The 17,043-nt window shown below is 38.2% G+C and overlaps 1 protein-coding gene across 3 annotated transcripts in view; it reads right to left on the reverse strand.

Moving 5' to 3' along the window:
* The window catches only part of LOC124875019 (neurabin-2-like), a 34,552-nt gene that overhangs the window by 6,663 nt on the left and 10,846 nt on the right, over positions 1-17,043 (reverse strand). For all 3 annotated transcript variants that reach the window (XM_047376781.1, XM_047376780.1, XM_047376779.1), the window contains 2 exons: positions 2,851-2,983; positions 703-823 (listed from right to left, as the gene is read on the reverse strand). In XM_047376781.1, coding sequence (XP_047232737.1) covers positions 703-823; positions 2,851-2,983 — 254 coding nt within the window. The remainder of the gene's footprint in view (positions 1-702; positions 824-2,850; positions 2,984-17,043) is intronic.

A 17,043-nucleotide genomic window follows, 5' to 3' on the forward strand; every position in this document is an offset into this window, starting at 1 on the left:
TAAATAATAGATTTGTCTGTCAAACCAATAAACTGGATTAAAACTGCTTTAGATAAGATTTAGATAAGAGGAAATTTGATCTTAGGCTTAGTACATTAATCAAACAATTTACCACTTAGATTAAACGAATAATTAAAAAAATGTGTTTGGATTAATCAAATATTCAAAAAAACAAGTGCTATTTAGATGAGTTGATAAATCACTTGTTTGAAAATTTACTCATTTAGATTCACCAAATAATTTTAAAAAATGGTATGACTAATCAAATTAATTTTTTTAAATATAGTTCAATTTGATTAATTAAAAATGTTAGACTATACATAAAAAATGTATAGTCTAAATGGTTAGTTGAAAGATGTCCAGCTTAGTAATAAAAATTGACATTTGGATTAGTTGCTTTGTTTAAAAATGTATGATTTCCACTATTAAAAACATTTGATGAGTCTAATCAAAAATGAAATATCAAATATGTGTTGTTTATGATAGCTGATTGACTGAAAGATTTGTCGTTTAGATTAATCATAAAATTTGATGATAAAAACAAAAATGTCCTAGTTTGTTACAGACAGAAACCAAGTGAAGTCTCTAATACTTACAACAGCCTCAGGATATGAATAAGTAAAAGCTTTCCAGTTTACTTCACAGTTTGGCCATGGATGTTTAGCTCTGTCCTGGATCAGGTTTCATTGTGAACATATTCACCTGCCATCCCTGTGTGCTGCTCCTCCTTCTGTCACCGTCTTCACAAAGATCCCCAGTTTCTCCAGGCCCATGTCAGCTCCTGCACCCATCCCAATAATACTGATGCCCAAGCCATCTCCATCTAAAAGAGAGTGGTGAAGATCAAGCCAACAATTACCAGAGAAAACCAGCTTTTCCTTATATTCATCCTTTGTTTTAGGCGACACTTACCTGGAGTTCGTCTTAGTCTTATCTGATCTATGCGCCAGGTTCCAGGTAAAGTCCCAATAGGAATTAGCAAAGTCCACATGCTGATGTTTGTGATGGTAGGACAAAAAAGGCTTTTTCCTGCCTGGACTCTGTTTACTGGTTGCCCCTCTGCATGTCTCTCAAGCTTTGGAGATTATTTATACCTTCCATATCATCCTGTGTGTGGTGGCATGATAAAGCTAAGTCCTCGTCCTAGCCTCGATTGTCGCAGTTCCAGTCGTTTTAAACATTTACTTTTATTTCTCTGACTCTAAATATTTGCACATTTAGTCAAGAAGCAATTTTCTTGTTGCTATTTTCTCACTTATGAGGATCGATGCACATCTGCCTTACTTAAAAGGGATGTTCTCTTGTCTTCCCATTTTGAAGAGTTGCTAAGACCCTGTGTCACATCAATCAATCAGTCGGTCAAACTTTGTTTGTGGAGCATTTTTTATACTAAACAAGTGCAACACAAAAGTCTTTGCTCAGGATGGAGGCAGACCATCATAAAATACACCCTACAAATTGTTGAGCTTAGTAAATTTAAGCAAAAATAAATAAATAAACCATTAGATTAAATCAGTCAATTCCAGTGGACAAGGAATTTATTAAATGCAATTATGTAGTGAAAAAACAATAAATAAATAGAAAATATATTATTAGTACTAATGGAGACCTTAAAGTTCTAAAACATAAACTATAAAATATCAGAAATAAATGTACAAGATTAAAATATTTGAGATAAAATCAAAGGTAATGGCAAGTATGATGCAATAAATTAGATAAGAATAGAGAACATAGTAAATTTCTTAACAATAATAATGAAAATTATATTTAGATCATATATATAGTCTAATAAAATAATAAGTAATGTATTATTTTAAAAATCCTCTCCTGTACTCAAAAAAGTAAAGTATCAGCTATAAAAATGTGTCAGTTACATTTATTTTATAGGAATAGTTAGATCTGCCAAAAACCTGTGATTTTGTTAGAAACAATTATTTATTAATGAGGGATTTTCCCCCCAACTGAAAAAACATACTTAATAAAAAGTTTTATTTTTCAAACTTTTTCTGCAATAAAAGCCTAATTTATTTTATTTTATTTTAACACATTTTTAGAAAAGATATCTGTCAGTGTGACTGGTGCTGTAGGTATAATCTTTGGCAAAACACTGTTTTTCTCTCTCCTTTTGGACTTCTTCTCCTTTCATCTTAAACTTTAGCATTTTTTTATGTTATGCGTATATGGTAGCAGTCTACTGCAGATGTGTGGAATATCTTTGCTGTAAATCAATTTCAAGTCTGAAAGCAAATCCTCCTGAAAAGATTTTTAAAACAAACATTGTACCTGATCATGGGTTAAATAAGGACCGAGTCTGATGTGACCTTTTCAACATGTCAACATTCGCTGCAAGGTGAGATTTAGTTACAGCTGTTATAAAAAGGATGCACATGCTTCTCTTTTTCTTAAGGACAAAAAGAAGATTAACATTTACTTGGAAGTGTGGGATTACATCTCATTTTACAGTTTTCCTGATGCAGAAAGTGCACACAGCAGCCCACATGTTGCTGCATATGGTATCACATGAAATATGCCCTAAACAGAAAGCTAAACATAGTCCTGCATGCATATATTAATGCAACATAATGTTGAAAGAGTGCTCTCACTGTGCCTCACTGGGGAACAATTGAAGGAAGGATTTGCGGATGGCTGTCAGAAAGCAGATGACTCCAGGCTTTTTTATATGAGCAACAACAATTAAACCCTCCTAATAAAGATGACATAGTGGATTATGTTTCTTCTTAAACCATCAATCTGGTGCCTCGAGCTGTTCACAATACAGGAAATGTTTGGACCATTACTGCTTTAAACAAACTTGCCTGCAAGAGTTTCATTCATTTTGAAGCATAATACCTTTCTCCAGCTCCACAGGAAACAGGTCCAGCCTCTCCACCCTCTTCTCCAGCTCGTACTCTGCCGATGCGGCCATTGGATCCACATCTTCATTACGCCTGTCGTAGTCCTCATTTGGATAGGTGGCAAAAACCTACAATGGAGACAAAGATTTTTGTAAGACTTTTCCAGTTAAATGAAGTAATAATAAATTGGTTTAGAGTTATTGCCAGATTTATTGCTTGTTGGGCAGTTCTGAGCATCAGTCAGTCATCACTAACCCAACCTTAATGGCAAAAGTAGTTCGACAACAGCAACTGATGAGAGATGTCGTGAGGGAAATGACAAAGAGCCTTAGAAATGCAGACCACCCTCTCGGTCTACAATTTTATGATATACCGATACATAAAAACCCCAGAGTTGAAAAGAGCGAACTTTCTTTTTCTCATGACTGGTATGAAGGTACTTGTAGTTTTACGAACTTGCTGAAATATTTTAACATTATTTTAGCTTTTTCTTCTCTTTTTCTGCAGGGGAATGACACTTTTATGCAATATGACTGCAATATGACTTCTAGTTAAAGTAAAATAACTGTAAATTTTAAGGTGGATGCCTCTTTCTTAGAAACTGCTAATCAAAACATAGATACAATTTATGCAGCAGTACTTCAAGAGATTAAAAAAATGTAGTCAAACAAAAAGGATTTTGTGCCAAATCATTTCTTGGGGGATTTTTAGCCAAGCATATTTTTTTTTAGAAAAGACTAAAACCACAATAAGTTTAGAGAAAGGCAGGAAGGAATTGGAGCTCATGACTTCTACATAATAAGTGGTGCCTTTTAACTGGCTTCAACAAAACATTACCTGATGTTTTAAGACCATCACTTGTGTGAAGTAACTGCAAAAACAACATAAAATGATTGGATATTTTTAAGATCTTATTTCTCTGTAACCTCAAGCCTATTTTATTAATTTTTTCTCCTGTCTGGAAAGACTCGGCCAAATTAAATGGAGAATATATTCGCATCTACAAGTTGATGGTATATTTACCCCTGGTCTCAATGGAAAGCAAAGTCATGTGAGATTACTAAGGAATTGTCATATTTGAGGTACTGTGTAATTTCATCTGGTAAAAGTTGAACTATTTACATTTTTAATTATCCTCAATCAAAGAAAAGCAGTGAAAACAACACTTAAGCAATAAACCAATTTACCTTAGAATTAGTATGTCTACTAACATTAGGAGTTATACAGAAATATCACATGTGTACAAAACACTGACATTTGTACAATGTAATAAAAAAACATACAATCATGTTTTTTCTCCTTACTGTCTGAGACTGAATCAGATTTAGCTTTTCTTGTTTAATGTCAGGATTACTAAATGTATTTCCAGTTGTTCAATCCCAGAATATAGAATAGGTTTTCTTAGATAATTGTTGTTTTGTTTGTTTTTTGCTCATCAAATTCAGATGTTTATATACAGTTATAACTCAAAGAAATCAGGCAGTATGTCAGGATTATTCATTATATAAAAAGATTAAACACCATGGAAAGCCATCATACCTTTCAGCAAGAAGACAGGGTCTGTGTCCCAGTAATGATCGTGTTTTGGTGCAAAATGTGCGAATCAACCCCAGAACACAAGGAAAATACCTTTTGAAGTTGATTGCTGAAGCTGGACAGATATCCTCAGTAAAATATGGGCTGAAAGGCCACTCAGAGAGGGAGAAGCCATTAATACAAAAGCAACATAAGAAGCCAGATTATGAATGCACTCAGGAACAAAGACCTTAATTTTTTGTGGCATGTCCTGTTGTCTGATAACACTAAAAGTGTTTGGCCATAATGACCAATGTTACTTTTGGAGGAAAAGAAGGAAGCTTTCAAACCTGAGAAAAACATGACAATGAAGTAGGAAGTTCTTGTGAGAATAGTTAAGCAACATTTCATGACATTAGCTTGGAAGTAAAAATGTGGGTGCAAATGGATCTGCCAAACAGGCAAGACCCTAAGCATACCGCCAAAATAGTTAGGAAGTGGCTCAAGGACAAAAAGTCAACATTTTTGAGTGGCCGTCACAAAGCTCTGACCTCAGTATAACATTTCTGAGCAGAGCTGAAAAGATGCGTGCAAATGACGTGGCCTACAGACCTGAATTACACCAGTTCTGATAGGATAATTGGGCCTAAATTCCAGCATTTTTGATTGGTGCCTTCTATCGTCCACTTAGATCATCTGTAATGGTCTCATCACATGCAGCAAGGGGCTCTTATAACAAAGAGGTTCGATATATTGACCTGATTAGGCAAACAGAAATCACATACGTTCAGGGGAGTACTGCTGCTGCACTTATCAACATTATGGCCAGATGTTTAGAAGATGTTGATATGAAGATGGATACAGGAGAAACACATCACTGAATCCATAATACGATAATAACTTGACCAGCACTTTCAATGCAGATCTAATGCAATTTACTTTGATCGACTGTTTTGTTAGAGAGATCTGCTGCATTTCCTCAAGGCCTCGGAGCTACTTCATTTCACACCAGTAATCAAACATAGAGGGGTGAAAAAATCAATCAGAAACACTGGAGTTGCTCTCATGGAGACAGAGGGCTGTGTTTTTAGGCCTCAACTTCTCACATTCAGTCTGATCTAACAACAAGGCAGTTTACATAACCACCTCTTGCATGTTAATGAAGGCCCTCTGCAGCTGCGCACACACACAGTAAGCCTAATCTTAAAAAGCCTCTTTTTTCTGTCTTCTGAGATGATTTCGTATGCAGCACCTTGCATTCGATTCGCAACACTAATTCAGTGCTCTCTCACAGTCTTCTCAACTTTTTCTGTCCACACACTTTGTTCCCTGAAGTGCAATTATTTTTTAGCTCAAGCTCTTTTATAGCGTTAGTCAGTTAACACATCACTCAGTGACAAAAAGTGTGTTAAATAGAATGGGATTCCAGTGTTTTGCTGCTCTTCAGTCATTTCCCTTGGAAAACCTACAGAAGAGAGCTCTGAAATAGATCCAGCCTCCTCTCACAAGCAAATTTTATATCTTTATGTGTTCATGCATCACTTATAGATATGGTCGTTTTGTCGTAACAAGATATCCTAAGATTTTAAAACATTACAGTTTACAACTGTTATGGTTTGAACTCCTTTTAGTGAGATGCACAAGTAAGTAACAGAGTTACTTCAGTTTACTCTAGCAATATGGAGCCGATTCTATGGCAACGTGCAGTTTTAAAATACAGTTGACAGTAGTGATGCTACAATCCAGGATTTTGGATTTCTGATTCGATACATATATCTCTATTTAAATATCTAACAATACCGATATTTTCTTGTGCACAACATTTTTATTTCAAAATGTAATGTTTTTATCCTGATGTTTTAAGCAAATATTTAAAAACAAACACAGGCCATACTGTAAGCTATACTTTTGGAGATGGTTTCTATACCTGTAGTTGTAGTAGTTAATATTTACAAACAAAAAATTGCATACTAAGCCTCAAAATAAACTATAATATTAACATCATAAAGCACAGCTCCTAAGTCTCTAAACAGCAGGCTGAGATCCAGCGACAAAATAACGGGCTTTTCTGTCGTGAACAGCCATTATTTATTCATGAGTGGAGCCATAACTGTGTGTGCATGAAAGATTGAGAGAAGTCTGACAAAACAGCTCAATAAAATAGTTTCCTTTTTTAGCAAAAAAAAACGGCAAAGAACATATGATGGTGAGATATTTTAAGCTTTTATAAACAATTTTTATTTGCAATCAGCAGAGTTAGCGCCACCGTAACAGCAGCTTCTCTGTGCTTTTCCTAGTAGGTAAATACTCCTACCTTATCTCAAAATGTTCCAGCGGTCTGCTGACATTTTCAAAGCCTTAATGCTGTATAGCAGACAGAGGTTATTAAATAAACTAATTTGACTGCTGCTGAGCTGTCTCCTCAGTTATTATTACAGCAATAAATTAAGATGACTTTCCCGGATGTAAATGTTTGCAAGAAATGCATCACAAATTTTTATCTTGATTTTTTTTGTCTGTTTGAACACCAAAATACCAGGAAGGTGACACTGTGGGCCAAGGTGCTCATTCTCCAGCAGCAGAATGTACACTGACTACAGGCCTCTGTAACAGGTTCTGCAATCATGTTTTAACTTTAATTTGCCAATTATAAGAATTATATCTTTTTATTATATATAACTAATTAGATTACTATACATTTTATTCAGGTGTGAAACCCTAACCCCTCATATGTGTCCTTAAATATCAAAATCAAAACAAATAAATTTGGATGATCAATGTTATATACAGGTCCTTCTCAAAATATTAGCATATTGTGATAAAGTTCATTATTTTCCATAATGTCATGATGAAAATTTAACATTCATATATTTTAGATTCATTGCACACTAACTGAAATATTTCAAGTCTTTTATTGTCTTAATACGGATGATTTTGGCATACAGCTCATGAAAACCCAAAATTCCTATCTCACAAAATTAGCATATTTCATCCGACCAATAAAAGAAAAGTGTTTTTAATACAAAAAATGTCAACCTTCAAATAATCATGTACAGTTATGCACTCAATACTTGGTCGGGAATCCTTTGGCAGAAATTACTGCTTCAATGCGGCGTGGCATGGAGGCAATCAGCCTGTGGCACTGCTGAGGTCTTATGGAGGCCCAGGATGCTTCGATAGCGGCCTTTAGCTCATCCAGAGTGTTGGGTCTTGAGTCTCTCAACGTTCTCTTCACAATATCCCACAGATTCTCTATGGGGTTTAGGTCAGGAGAGTTGGCAGGCCAATTGAGCACAGTGATACCATGGTCAGTAAACCATTTATCAGTGGTTTTGGCACTGTGAGCAGGTGTCAGGTCGTGCTGAAAAATGAAATCTTCATCTCCATAAAGCTTTTCAGCAGATGGAAGCATGAAGTGCTCCAAAATCTCCTGATAGCTAGCTGCATTGACCCTGCCCTTGATAAAACACAGTGGACCAACACCAGCAGCTGACACGGCACCCCGGACCATCACTGACTGTGGGTACTTGACACTGGACTTCTGGCATTTTGGCATTTCCTTCTCCCCAGTCTTCCTCCAGACTCTGGCACCTTGATTTCTGAATGACATGCAGAATTTGCTTTCATCCGAAAAAAGTACTTTGGACCACTGAGCAACAGTCCAGTGCTGCTTCTCTGTAGCCCAGGTCTGGGGAATGCGGCACCTGTAGCCCATTTCCTGCACACACCTGTGCACGGTGGCTCTGGATGTTTCTACTCCAGACTCAGTCCACTGCTTCCGCAGGTCCCCCAAGGTCAGGAATCGGCCCTTCTCCACAATCTTCCTCAGGGTCCGGTCACCTCTTCTCGTTGTGCAGCGTTCTCTGTCACACTTTTTCCTTCCCACAGACTTCCCACTGAGGTGCCTTGATACAGCACTCTGGGAACAGCCTATTCGTTCAGAAATTTCTTTCTGTGTCTTACCCTCTTGCTTGAGGGTGTCAATAGTGGCCTTCTGGACAGCAGTCAGGTCGGCAGTCTTACCCATGATTGGGGTTTTGAGTGATGAACCAGGCTGGGAGTTTTAAAGGCCTCAGGAATCTTTTGCAGGTGTTTAGAGTTAACTCGTTGATTCAGATGATTAGGTTCATAGCTCGTTTAGAGACCCTTTTAATGATATGCTAATTTTGTGAGATAGGAATTTTGGGTTTTCATGAGCTGTATGCCAAAATCATCCGTATTAAGACAATAAAAGACCTGAAATATCTCAGTTAGTGTGCAATGAATCTAAAATATATGAATGTTAAATTTTCATCATGACATTATGGAAAATAATGAACTTTATCACAATATGCTAATATTTTGAGAAGGACCTGTATATACAGTATAGACCAAAGGTTTGGACATACCTTCTCATTCAAAGAGTTTTCTTTATTTTCATGACTATGAATATTGTAGCTTTACACTGAAGGCATCAAAACTATTAATTAACACATGTGGAATTATATACTGAACAAAAAAGTGTGAAACAACTGAAAATATGTCTTATATTCTAGGTTCTTCAAAGTAGCCACCTTTTGCTTTGATTACTGCTCTGCACACTCTTGGCATTCTGTTGATGAGCTTCAAGAGGTAATCACCTGAAATGGTTTTCCAACAGTCTTGAATGAGTTCCCAGAGATGCTTAGCACTTGTTGGCCCTTTTGCCTTCACTCTGCGGTCCAGCTCACCCCAAATCATCTTGATTGGGTTCAGGTCCGGTGACTGTGGAGGCCAGGTCATCTGGCGCAGCACCCCATCACTCTTCTTCTTGGTCAAATAGCCCTTACACAGCCTGGAGGTGTGTTTGGGGTCATTGTCCTGTTGAAAAATAAATGATGGTCCAACTAAACGCAAACCGGATGGAATAGCATGCCGCTGTAAGATGCTGTGGTAGCCATGCTGGTTCAGTATGCCTTCAATTTTGAATAAATCCCCAACAGTGTCACCAGCAAAGCACCCCCACACCATCACACCTCCTCCTCCATGCTTCACGGTGGGAACCAGGCATGTAGAGTCCATCCATTCACCTCTTCTGCGCCGCACAAAGACACGGTGGTTGGAACCAAAGATCTCAAACTTGGACTCATCAGACCAAAGCACAAATTTCCACTGGTCTAATGTCCATTCCTTGTGTTCTTTAGCCCAAACAAGTCTCTTCTGCTTGTTGCCTGTCCTCAGCAGTGGTTTCCTAGCAGCTATTTTACCATGAAGGCCTAATTCACACAGTCTCCTCTTAACAGTTGTTCTAGAGATGTGTCTGCTGCTAGAACTTTGTGTGGCATTGACCTGTTCTCTAATCTGAGCTGCTGTTAACCTGCGATTTCTGAGGCTGGTGACTCGGATGAACTTATTGTCCGCAACAGAAGTGACTCTTGGTCTTCCTTTCCTGGGGCGGTCCTCATGTGAGCTAGTTTCTTTGTAGCGCTTGATGGTTTTTGTGACTGCACTTGGGGACACTTTCAAAGTTTTCCCAATTGTTCGGACTGACTGATCTTCATTTCTTAAAGTAATGATGACCCCTTGTTTTTCTTTACTTAGTAGCTTTTTTCTTGCCATAATACAAATTCTAACAGTCTATTCAGTAGGACTATTAGCTGTGTACTTTATCCACCTCCTGCACAACACAACTGATGGTCCCAACCCCATTTATAAGGCTTGAAATCCCACTTATTAAACCTGACAGGGCACACCTGTGAAGTGAAAACCATTTCAGGTGACTTCCTCTTGAAGCTCATCAACAGAATGCCAAGATTGTGCGGAGCAGTAATCAAAGCAAAAGGTGGCTACTTTGAAGAACCTAGAATATAAGACATATTTTCAGTTGTTTCACACTTTTTTGTTCAGTATATAATTCCAAATGTGTTAATTCATAGTTTTGATGCCTTCAGTGTGAAGCTACAATATTCATAGTCATGAAAATAAAGAAAACTTTTTGAATGAGAAGGTGTGTCCAAACTTTTGGTCTGTTCTATATATATATATATATATATATATATATATATATATATATATATATATATATTAAATCAATCTTTTTTTAATGAAAATAAAATTATACATTTTAATGAAAAGGTACAAACTCGTAATTTTTTTTCCTTAAACGTCTACTTGTGTAAAACAATCAGTTGAAACAAACGCAACAGAAATCTGTGTAACTATTTATTTAGTACAAAAAATACTATTTAGTAAATAAAAATGTCAAGAAAACTGAAATTTGAATTTAAAAAAGTGATGTTTGAAATAAATAACATACATCCATCCATTTTCTATACCCGCTTCTTCCGTTTAGGGTAGCTTGGGAGCTGGTGCATATCTCCAGCGGTCTATGGACGAGAGGCGGGGTACAGTTCGCCAGTCCATTGCAGGGCAACACAGAGACACACAGGACAAACAACCATGCACACATTCATTCACACCTAAGGACAATTTAGAGAGACCAATTAACCTAAGCCCAGAAATAACAGTTTATCAAAATAAGGTATAGCTAATTTCATGCCTTCCCTTTTGTAACAGTACAACCACACAGACATTTTACTTTTTACACTTTAATACCTGACTGAGAAAACTTTGTAACTAAGAACAGCTAAATCAAAAGTCCAATGTTACATGCATTATATTTTATTTACATTGCTAACAGTCTTTAATCCTTGCAGGATAATGGAGGCAGCTGGTGACTATCTCCAGCTTTCAGATGCCAACAGGCCACTGGACAGGTTGCCAGTCCATCACAGGGCAACCCAGTGGGCTAAAAACTTTGCACACACACAATTAAGAGCAACTTATAGTGACCATATAACCCAGGATGCAAATTTTTGAACCATGGGGAGGAGACTGGAGTAGCGAGGGTAAATCAGAGACGCTCTGAGAGAACATGCAAACTCCATACAGGAAGGCCAGGATTTGAGCCCAGTACACTCTTGCTGCAACCCCAAAAGTGGGATTGATGTGATACTGGTCTTAATCTTATTGCAGTTGTAAGCCAAAAAAACTATAACATTTGCTAATTGTTGTGCCCAAATGTGCTAAAACCCTAAACAAGTTCCTACATTGAGTTCTTGGTCCAAAAAACTTCCAAAGCAGGGGTGTCAAACTCCAATCCTTGAGAACCGGTGTTCTGTCCCTGGTCCAACATGCTTGAATCAAATGGCTGAATTCATGCAGTTATCCCTCCGCATGCATTTAAGTTCTACAGACTCCTGCTAATGACCAAATAATGTGATTCAGGTGTGTTGCAGCAGAGAGACATCCTAAAGTAGCTGTTACATCCCTGCTCCAGAGGGAAGTGTCTCATGGTCATAGGTGAGGTTTTAAAATGTAGACATACTGAGAGCTGTGGGTTTGCCTAAGCTTTTTGTTTTTTCCCTCAACAGGTCGCAGCTGCTCCCCCATTACTACAGACAAGGCCCAAAGCCATCTATCATCTCCTGGTCCATCCTGTCATCACTTGTGAACAAGTCACCAAGATTCTTGAATTCCTATGCTTGAGGCAGTGAATGACCTTCAGTACCTCTTTCACATTGTGAACCATGACCTCCAACTTAAGAGAAGCTGACTCTCATCCCAGCCGTTTCACTTTTGGCTGAGAACAGAGTCATGGCTTGAAGATGCCAACAGAACAACATTATCCACAAAAAGCAAAATACTCTGACAAAGCAAGAATGCTCCTCTCCTTAACTACGCCTTGAGATCCAGCCAGTAAACATCACAAACAGGATCAGTGACAAGAGGCAGCCCTCACAGAGACCAAATTTTGGCCGAGAATGCAGACACAGGTCTGGCTTTGGAGACATGAAAATCAGACCTTAAAGCATCCCTAAAGCATTCCATACTCATAAAGCACTTCCGACAAAATGCCTTGGAGGACTCAGTTGCAAGCTTTCTTCAGATCCACAAAACACATGTAGACCAAAGAACCAAACTTCCACGACCCAGTCAACAACTCCACAAAGGTAAAACACGTCAGATATTTACCCTCCACAGATGTTGTTTATATAATTTTTTCCATGTTAAGCATGTATCTTTAGTTTTCATGAGCAACAGGAAACAGGAACAGAAACCAGGAACCATCTGAAAATTGATTGTAATAAGTGATTATTTATTTGACAGCCACAGGAACTTTCCAAGAAACCAGCTATATTCAACATTGTCCACTGTTTCCAGTCCTTTTCCTAAACTAAGTTAAGCTAGTAATTTCTTGGATACAGTCCAATATTTACTCTGCAGGCTTAAGGGAGTCATTAATCTTCTTATCTACAAGTAGGTTCTGACTTAAGTGCAAACAAGCTCAAATCAATCAGTTCTGAGGTCTGTTGGTGGTTGTTGTAAAATTAATAGCTAATGGAGGTTAAATAGCTAAATTTCATCAGTAGGTCTGAAAAACATGTTTCGACATTTGACATTTACACATCTTACCACTAACTGACAAAGTAGAAAAAGCAATTCATGTTTGTAGTTATTCAATGGAAATATGGTTACACATGGACAGTAAACTGAGACCTACTGCTGACAGGATGGGAGCAGCTCTGAAGTCTAATGGCTTTTGATTTAGGTTACCTTTGTATTTGGTCGGATTACCAGAATGTGGATTAAAGACACGCACGAAACACACTGTTTCCATCATAAGTAGCATAGCATGAAACACAACAGTGCACTCGGAGCCTTCATGGTTACGTGGCACTGCGTCGCCTCTTGACTTTAAAGAGCAACAGGCCACAGCTGGTGGCTCCTGTTGCCCTTATTTCATGCTGCAGAGGACCAAATAACCAGGAGGCTCTGCTGCATGTTACGTGGCACTGGAAACATCCAGCCAGGATTGGATGGGTGCCGTGACCTCACACTATCGGAAAGTTCAGGACTGGTGCTGAGGAGCCAGCAAAGAAAGAATCCACATAGGCACAGAATTAACACTTTCACTACCAAGAAGGTAGATTGTCTGCCTCCTTATAGACAGCTATCCCACACATGGCAGACTATCTAATTAGGGTCCTTTGTGATGTAACCTTCCTTCCAGCCTAGCCTAAGCACCTAAGCATGATGAGCAGCAGATGAACTCCTCTACTGGTATGGTGGATGCCTTTAGGAGACAAACACTGAGATTAAAGGCAGTGTTGTGGAAGCTGAGAGGGGGTGGGCAGGGCTTGAGAAGGACACTGTTCCAGTTGTGGCAGATAGTAGGTCAGAGGAGCTAACAGATGGCCAGGAAACTCCCTTCCTCCCGCCCTCTGCTGCCGACTGACTGGGATGTCCTACAAAAGCTCTGTGGGCAGCAAGATAGAGCCTCTCCCCAGCTAACAGATTGTGACTATAAAGAGCACACACTTGAGGCTCTAAAGGATATCAAAGGCTGTCAGAGGTGACATATACCACCGACTAGGAAATGGTGAAATGATAGACATGCAGTTGAAGCCTCTGCTCTGCTGGTTCCATCATACTAGCCCCCAGGCAATGACTGGGTGACACACTGGTGTTAACTAGGGAGGCTGTAACCCCCACCCCCATTTCCCACAGCCCGCAGCTGCATGTCGACTGCTGTGTCTCTTTCCCTTGCGACTCCAAAACAGATCTAATTTTGGATTTAGCCAATGAGATGTGTGGAGGTGGTGCCATTCTAAAACTGAAATACTGTTATAAGTCTCCTGAGCTATGCAGCAAAAATTTTCTAATTAAAAAATATAAATTAGATGTAAGCTCTACCTATCCCAAATTTATACTTCGAAGGGTAAAGTAAACTGAGTAAATAACCGTACATAACCGGAGTTGTTTTAAATCCTCCCTTAATTATTTGCTACCAATCTGCAATTACAGTGTGAGAAAGGATATATGAAGCCATTTAAGCTGCTAAAGTATAATTTATTGTTGACATCTTCAATTATTGCTTTCTTCTCCAGCACACGTTAAACTGGTAAATGTTTCCAAATTTAAATAAAAGCGGAACTCCATCCAAATCATAGATGTGGGTGGCTCCACCTGCTTCACATTAGGTCAACCTTCTCTTACCAATACAACTGATATGAGTCATCTGTCAAAAAATAACTACATAGCACCAAAGACCATGTTTGTTGGCAAGACAACCATTAGTCAATAGTTTGGGCTAAGTCTGACCCAGGTGAAAAAAAGCTCAGCCAGAATAACACAACAGTACAATAACTGATCCCAAATCTATACACTTTGACTGTATAATGTATTTTAAGGTTTTAATACATAAATAATAATAATAATTTTAATACTATAAAGCATGTACCCATTGAAAATTCAGTTTATGTATGCAGAAATGCTCACATATTGCTGTTCAGTGTTGTTTTTATTTATCCATGGAAAATAAATTGATATAATTGTAATTAATCAACAACAATTTATTTTGTATTAATGAATATTTCTAGCTCAGGAAAAGCTAAGACATCCTACTCCTTAAATACTAGCATTACTCCCTATGGATAAAATAACTTCAGTGAGATGCTTCTTGGAGCCATCTACCAGTGTCTAACATCAGTCTGAGATCAGTCTCAGGTTCTCCATAAGCACCCTCTAATACACTTTAGAGTTTATGGTGGATTCTACAATGGCAGAAACATGATAAATAGTGAGACATATAAAAGAGTGTCAAACAAATCTTTTGAAAACAAGTTTTTTTTTTTTGAAAAACAATTAAAAAATAGCTTAATTTTATGCAAAAATATCATGGTATTAAAAAAACACTATATAAAAAGATTTAACTTTTATCATTCCACTTTGATATTATTATAGTTACAATATTATTATCATTTATATTTATTGTATCTATTTTGGTAGAAACTGTTGCCTCGCAGCAAGAAGATCCTGGGTTCGACTCCCAGCTGGGGGTCTTTCTGCATGGAGTTTGCATGTTCTCCCTGTGTATGCATGGGTTCTCACAGGGTACGCCAGCTTCCTCCCAAAGTCCAAAAACATGACTGCTAGGTTAATTGGTCTCTCTAAATTGCCCTTAGCTCCACCTGCCCCACATTAGGTGAGTGTGCACGGTGCCGCAGTCAGTAGCGCTGTTGCCTTGCAGCCAGAAAGCCCTGGACTCCCACAGTCCATAAACATGACTGTTAATTCCTGAGAATAGTAAGGTCATGAATGAGTGTGTGCATGGTTGTTTGACCTGTATGTCTCTGTGTTGCCCTGCGATGGATTGGCGACCTGTCCAGGGTGTACCCTGCCTCTCCCCCAAGGACTGCTGGAGATAGCCACCAGCTCCCCGTGACCCACTATGGAATAAGCGGTATAGAAGATAAATGAAAGCATGAATGAATGAATGAATGAATGAATATTTTGATCGGCAAACATGAGGAGACCAAGAAAACATGTGAATTTGACAGTCTGTTTAATAAAATCCATCTGTTCAATTTGATTTTGATGGCACGTAAAATATTAATTGGGCCAGTATTAAATTCTCAAGGTATGATAAGTGATTGTTCACAGTATCAGGGTATTCACCCAAAAACTTAAAACAAAAATGTATACCATTATATAATCACTTTTATTTAAAACAGAAAAGCAACAATTATCGCTATTGCTGCAAAAGCAATCAAACACACTAAATATCAGTTATATTAATGTTATCTATTACATTTATTTGTTTTTTTATTGACATTTAGGTTTAAGCAAAAACATACAATAAACACCTGCTAAATTTTGAAGTAGTTTTCAAGTGCTCATTAGGCCATATAGAAGGAATGCACAATGTATTGCTATATTACTGTGCACAATATGCAGAATTGCTTGGAATGGAATACATGTTTGCTAATTGTTTATGTTCCATGCATTCAGACTCTCAATGCCTGCAATATATTTAGCGACTCTAGTTTTAATGCAGCATAGTCAGTCAGTCAGTCATTTTCTACCGCTTATTCCATAGTGGGTCACAGGGAAGCTGGTGCCTATCTCCAGCAGTCTATGGGCGAGAGGCGGGGCACACCCTGGACAGATCGCCAGTCCATCGCTGGGCAACACACAAACAACCACACACACACTCATTCATACACCTAAGGGCAATTTAGAGAGACCAATTAACCTAACAGGCATGTCTTTGGACTGTGGGAGGAAGCCGGAGTACACAGTGAGAACCCACGCATGCACGGGGAGAACATGCAAACTCCATGCAGAAAGACCCCAGGCCGGGAATCAAACCCAGGACCTTTTTGCTGCAAGGCAACAGTGCTACAAACTGCGCAGCCCCCTAATGCAGCATAAAATGTTTTAAATAGTAAAGAAGTACTAAGGTCGTGAAGTAATTACTAAACTAAACCTAAGTCTTTTCATGGCCAAAACAGCAGACTTTAGGCAGAAATAACCTCTTCAATAAAACCATGTTGTTGAGACTGACATTTTGTTTTCAAGTAGATGGACAGATCACTCATTAGCTGTGACCCCAAAGCAAAAAGCCATTGACAGACATTGACACAACGATTGAATTTTGCTTATTTATAACAAGTCATGGCTTTATTTCAATATTTACCAATATTATTCATTTGATAGGTTTTTCCAATGCAGCATACCATTCTACTCTTTTGAGTACCACAAGTAGAACAAGTTGATATTAGTCAGTTCATCTGCTCACGTAGCCAGCCTGCCGTCGGATGCATATTAGACATGACGCTCATAGCTTTTTTTGTTGCCTCGCAACCCCTGA

This window comes from Girardinichthys multiradiatus, chromosome 10 (assembly GCF_021462225.1).
Source record: "Girardinichthys multiradiatus isolate DD_20200921_A chromosome 10, DD_fGirMul_XY1, whole genome shotgun sequence".
NCBI classification, from domain to species: domain Eukaryota; kingdom Metazoa; phylum Chordata; class Actinopteri; order Cyprinodontiformes; family Goodeidae; genus Girardinichthys; species Girardinichthys multiradiatus.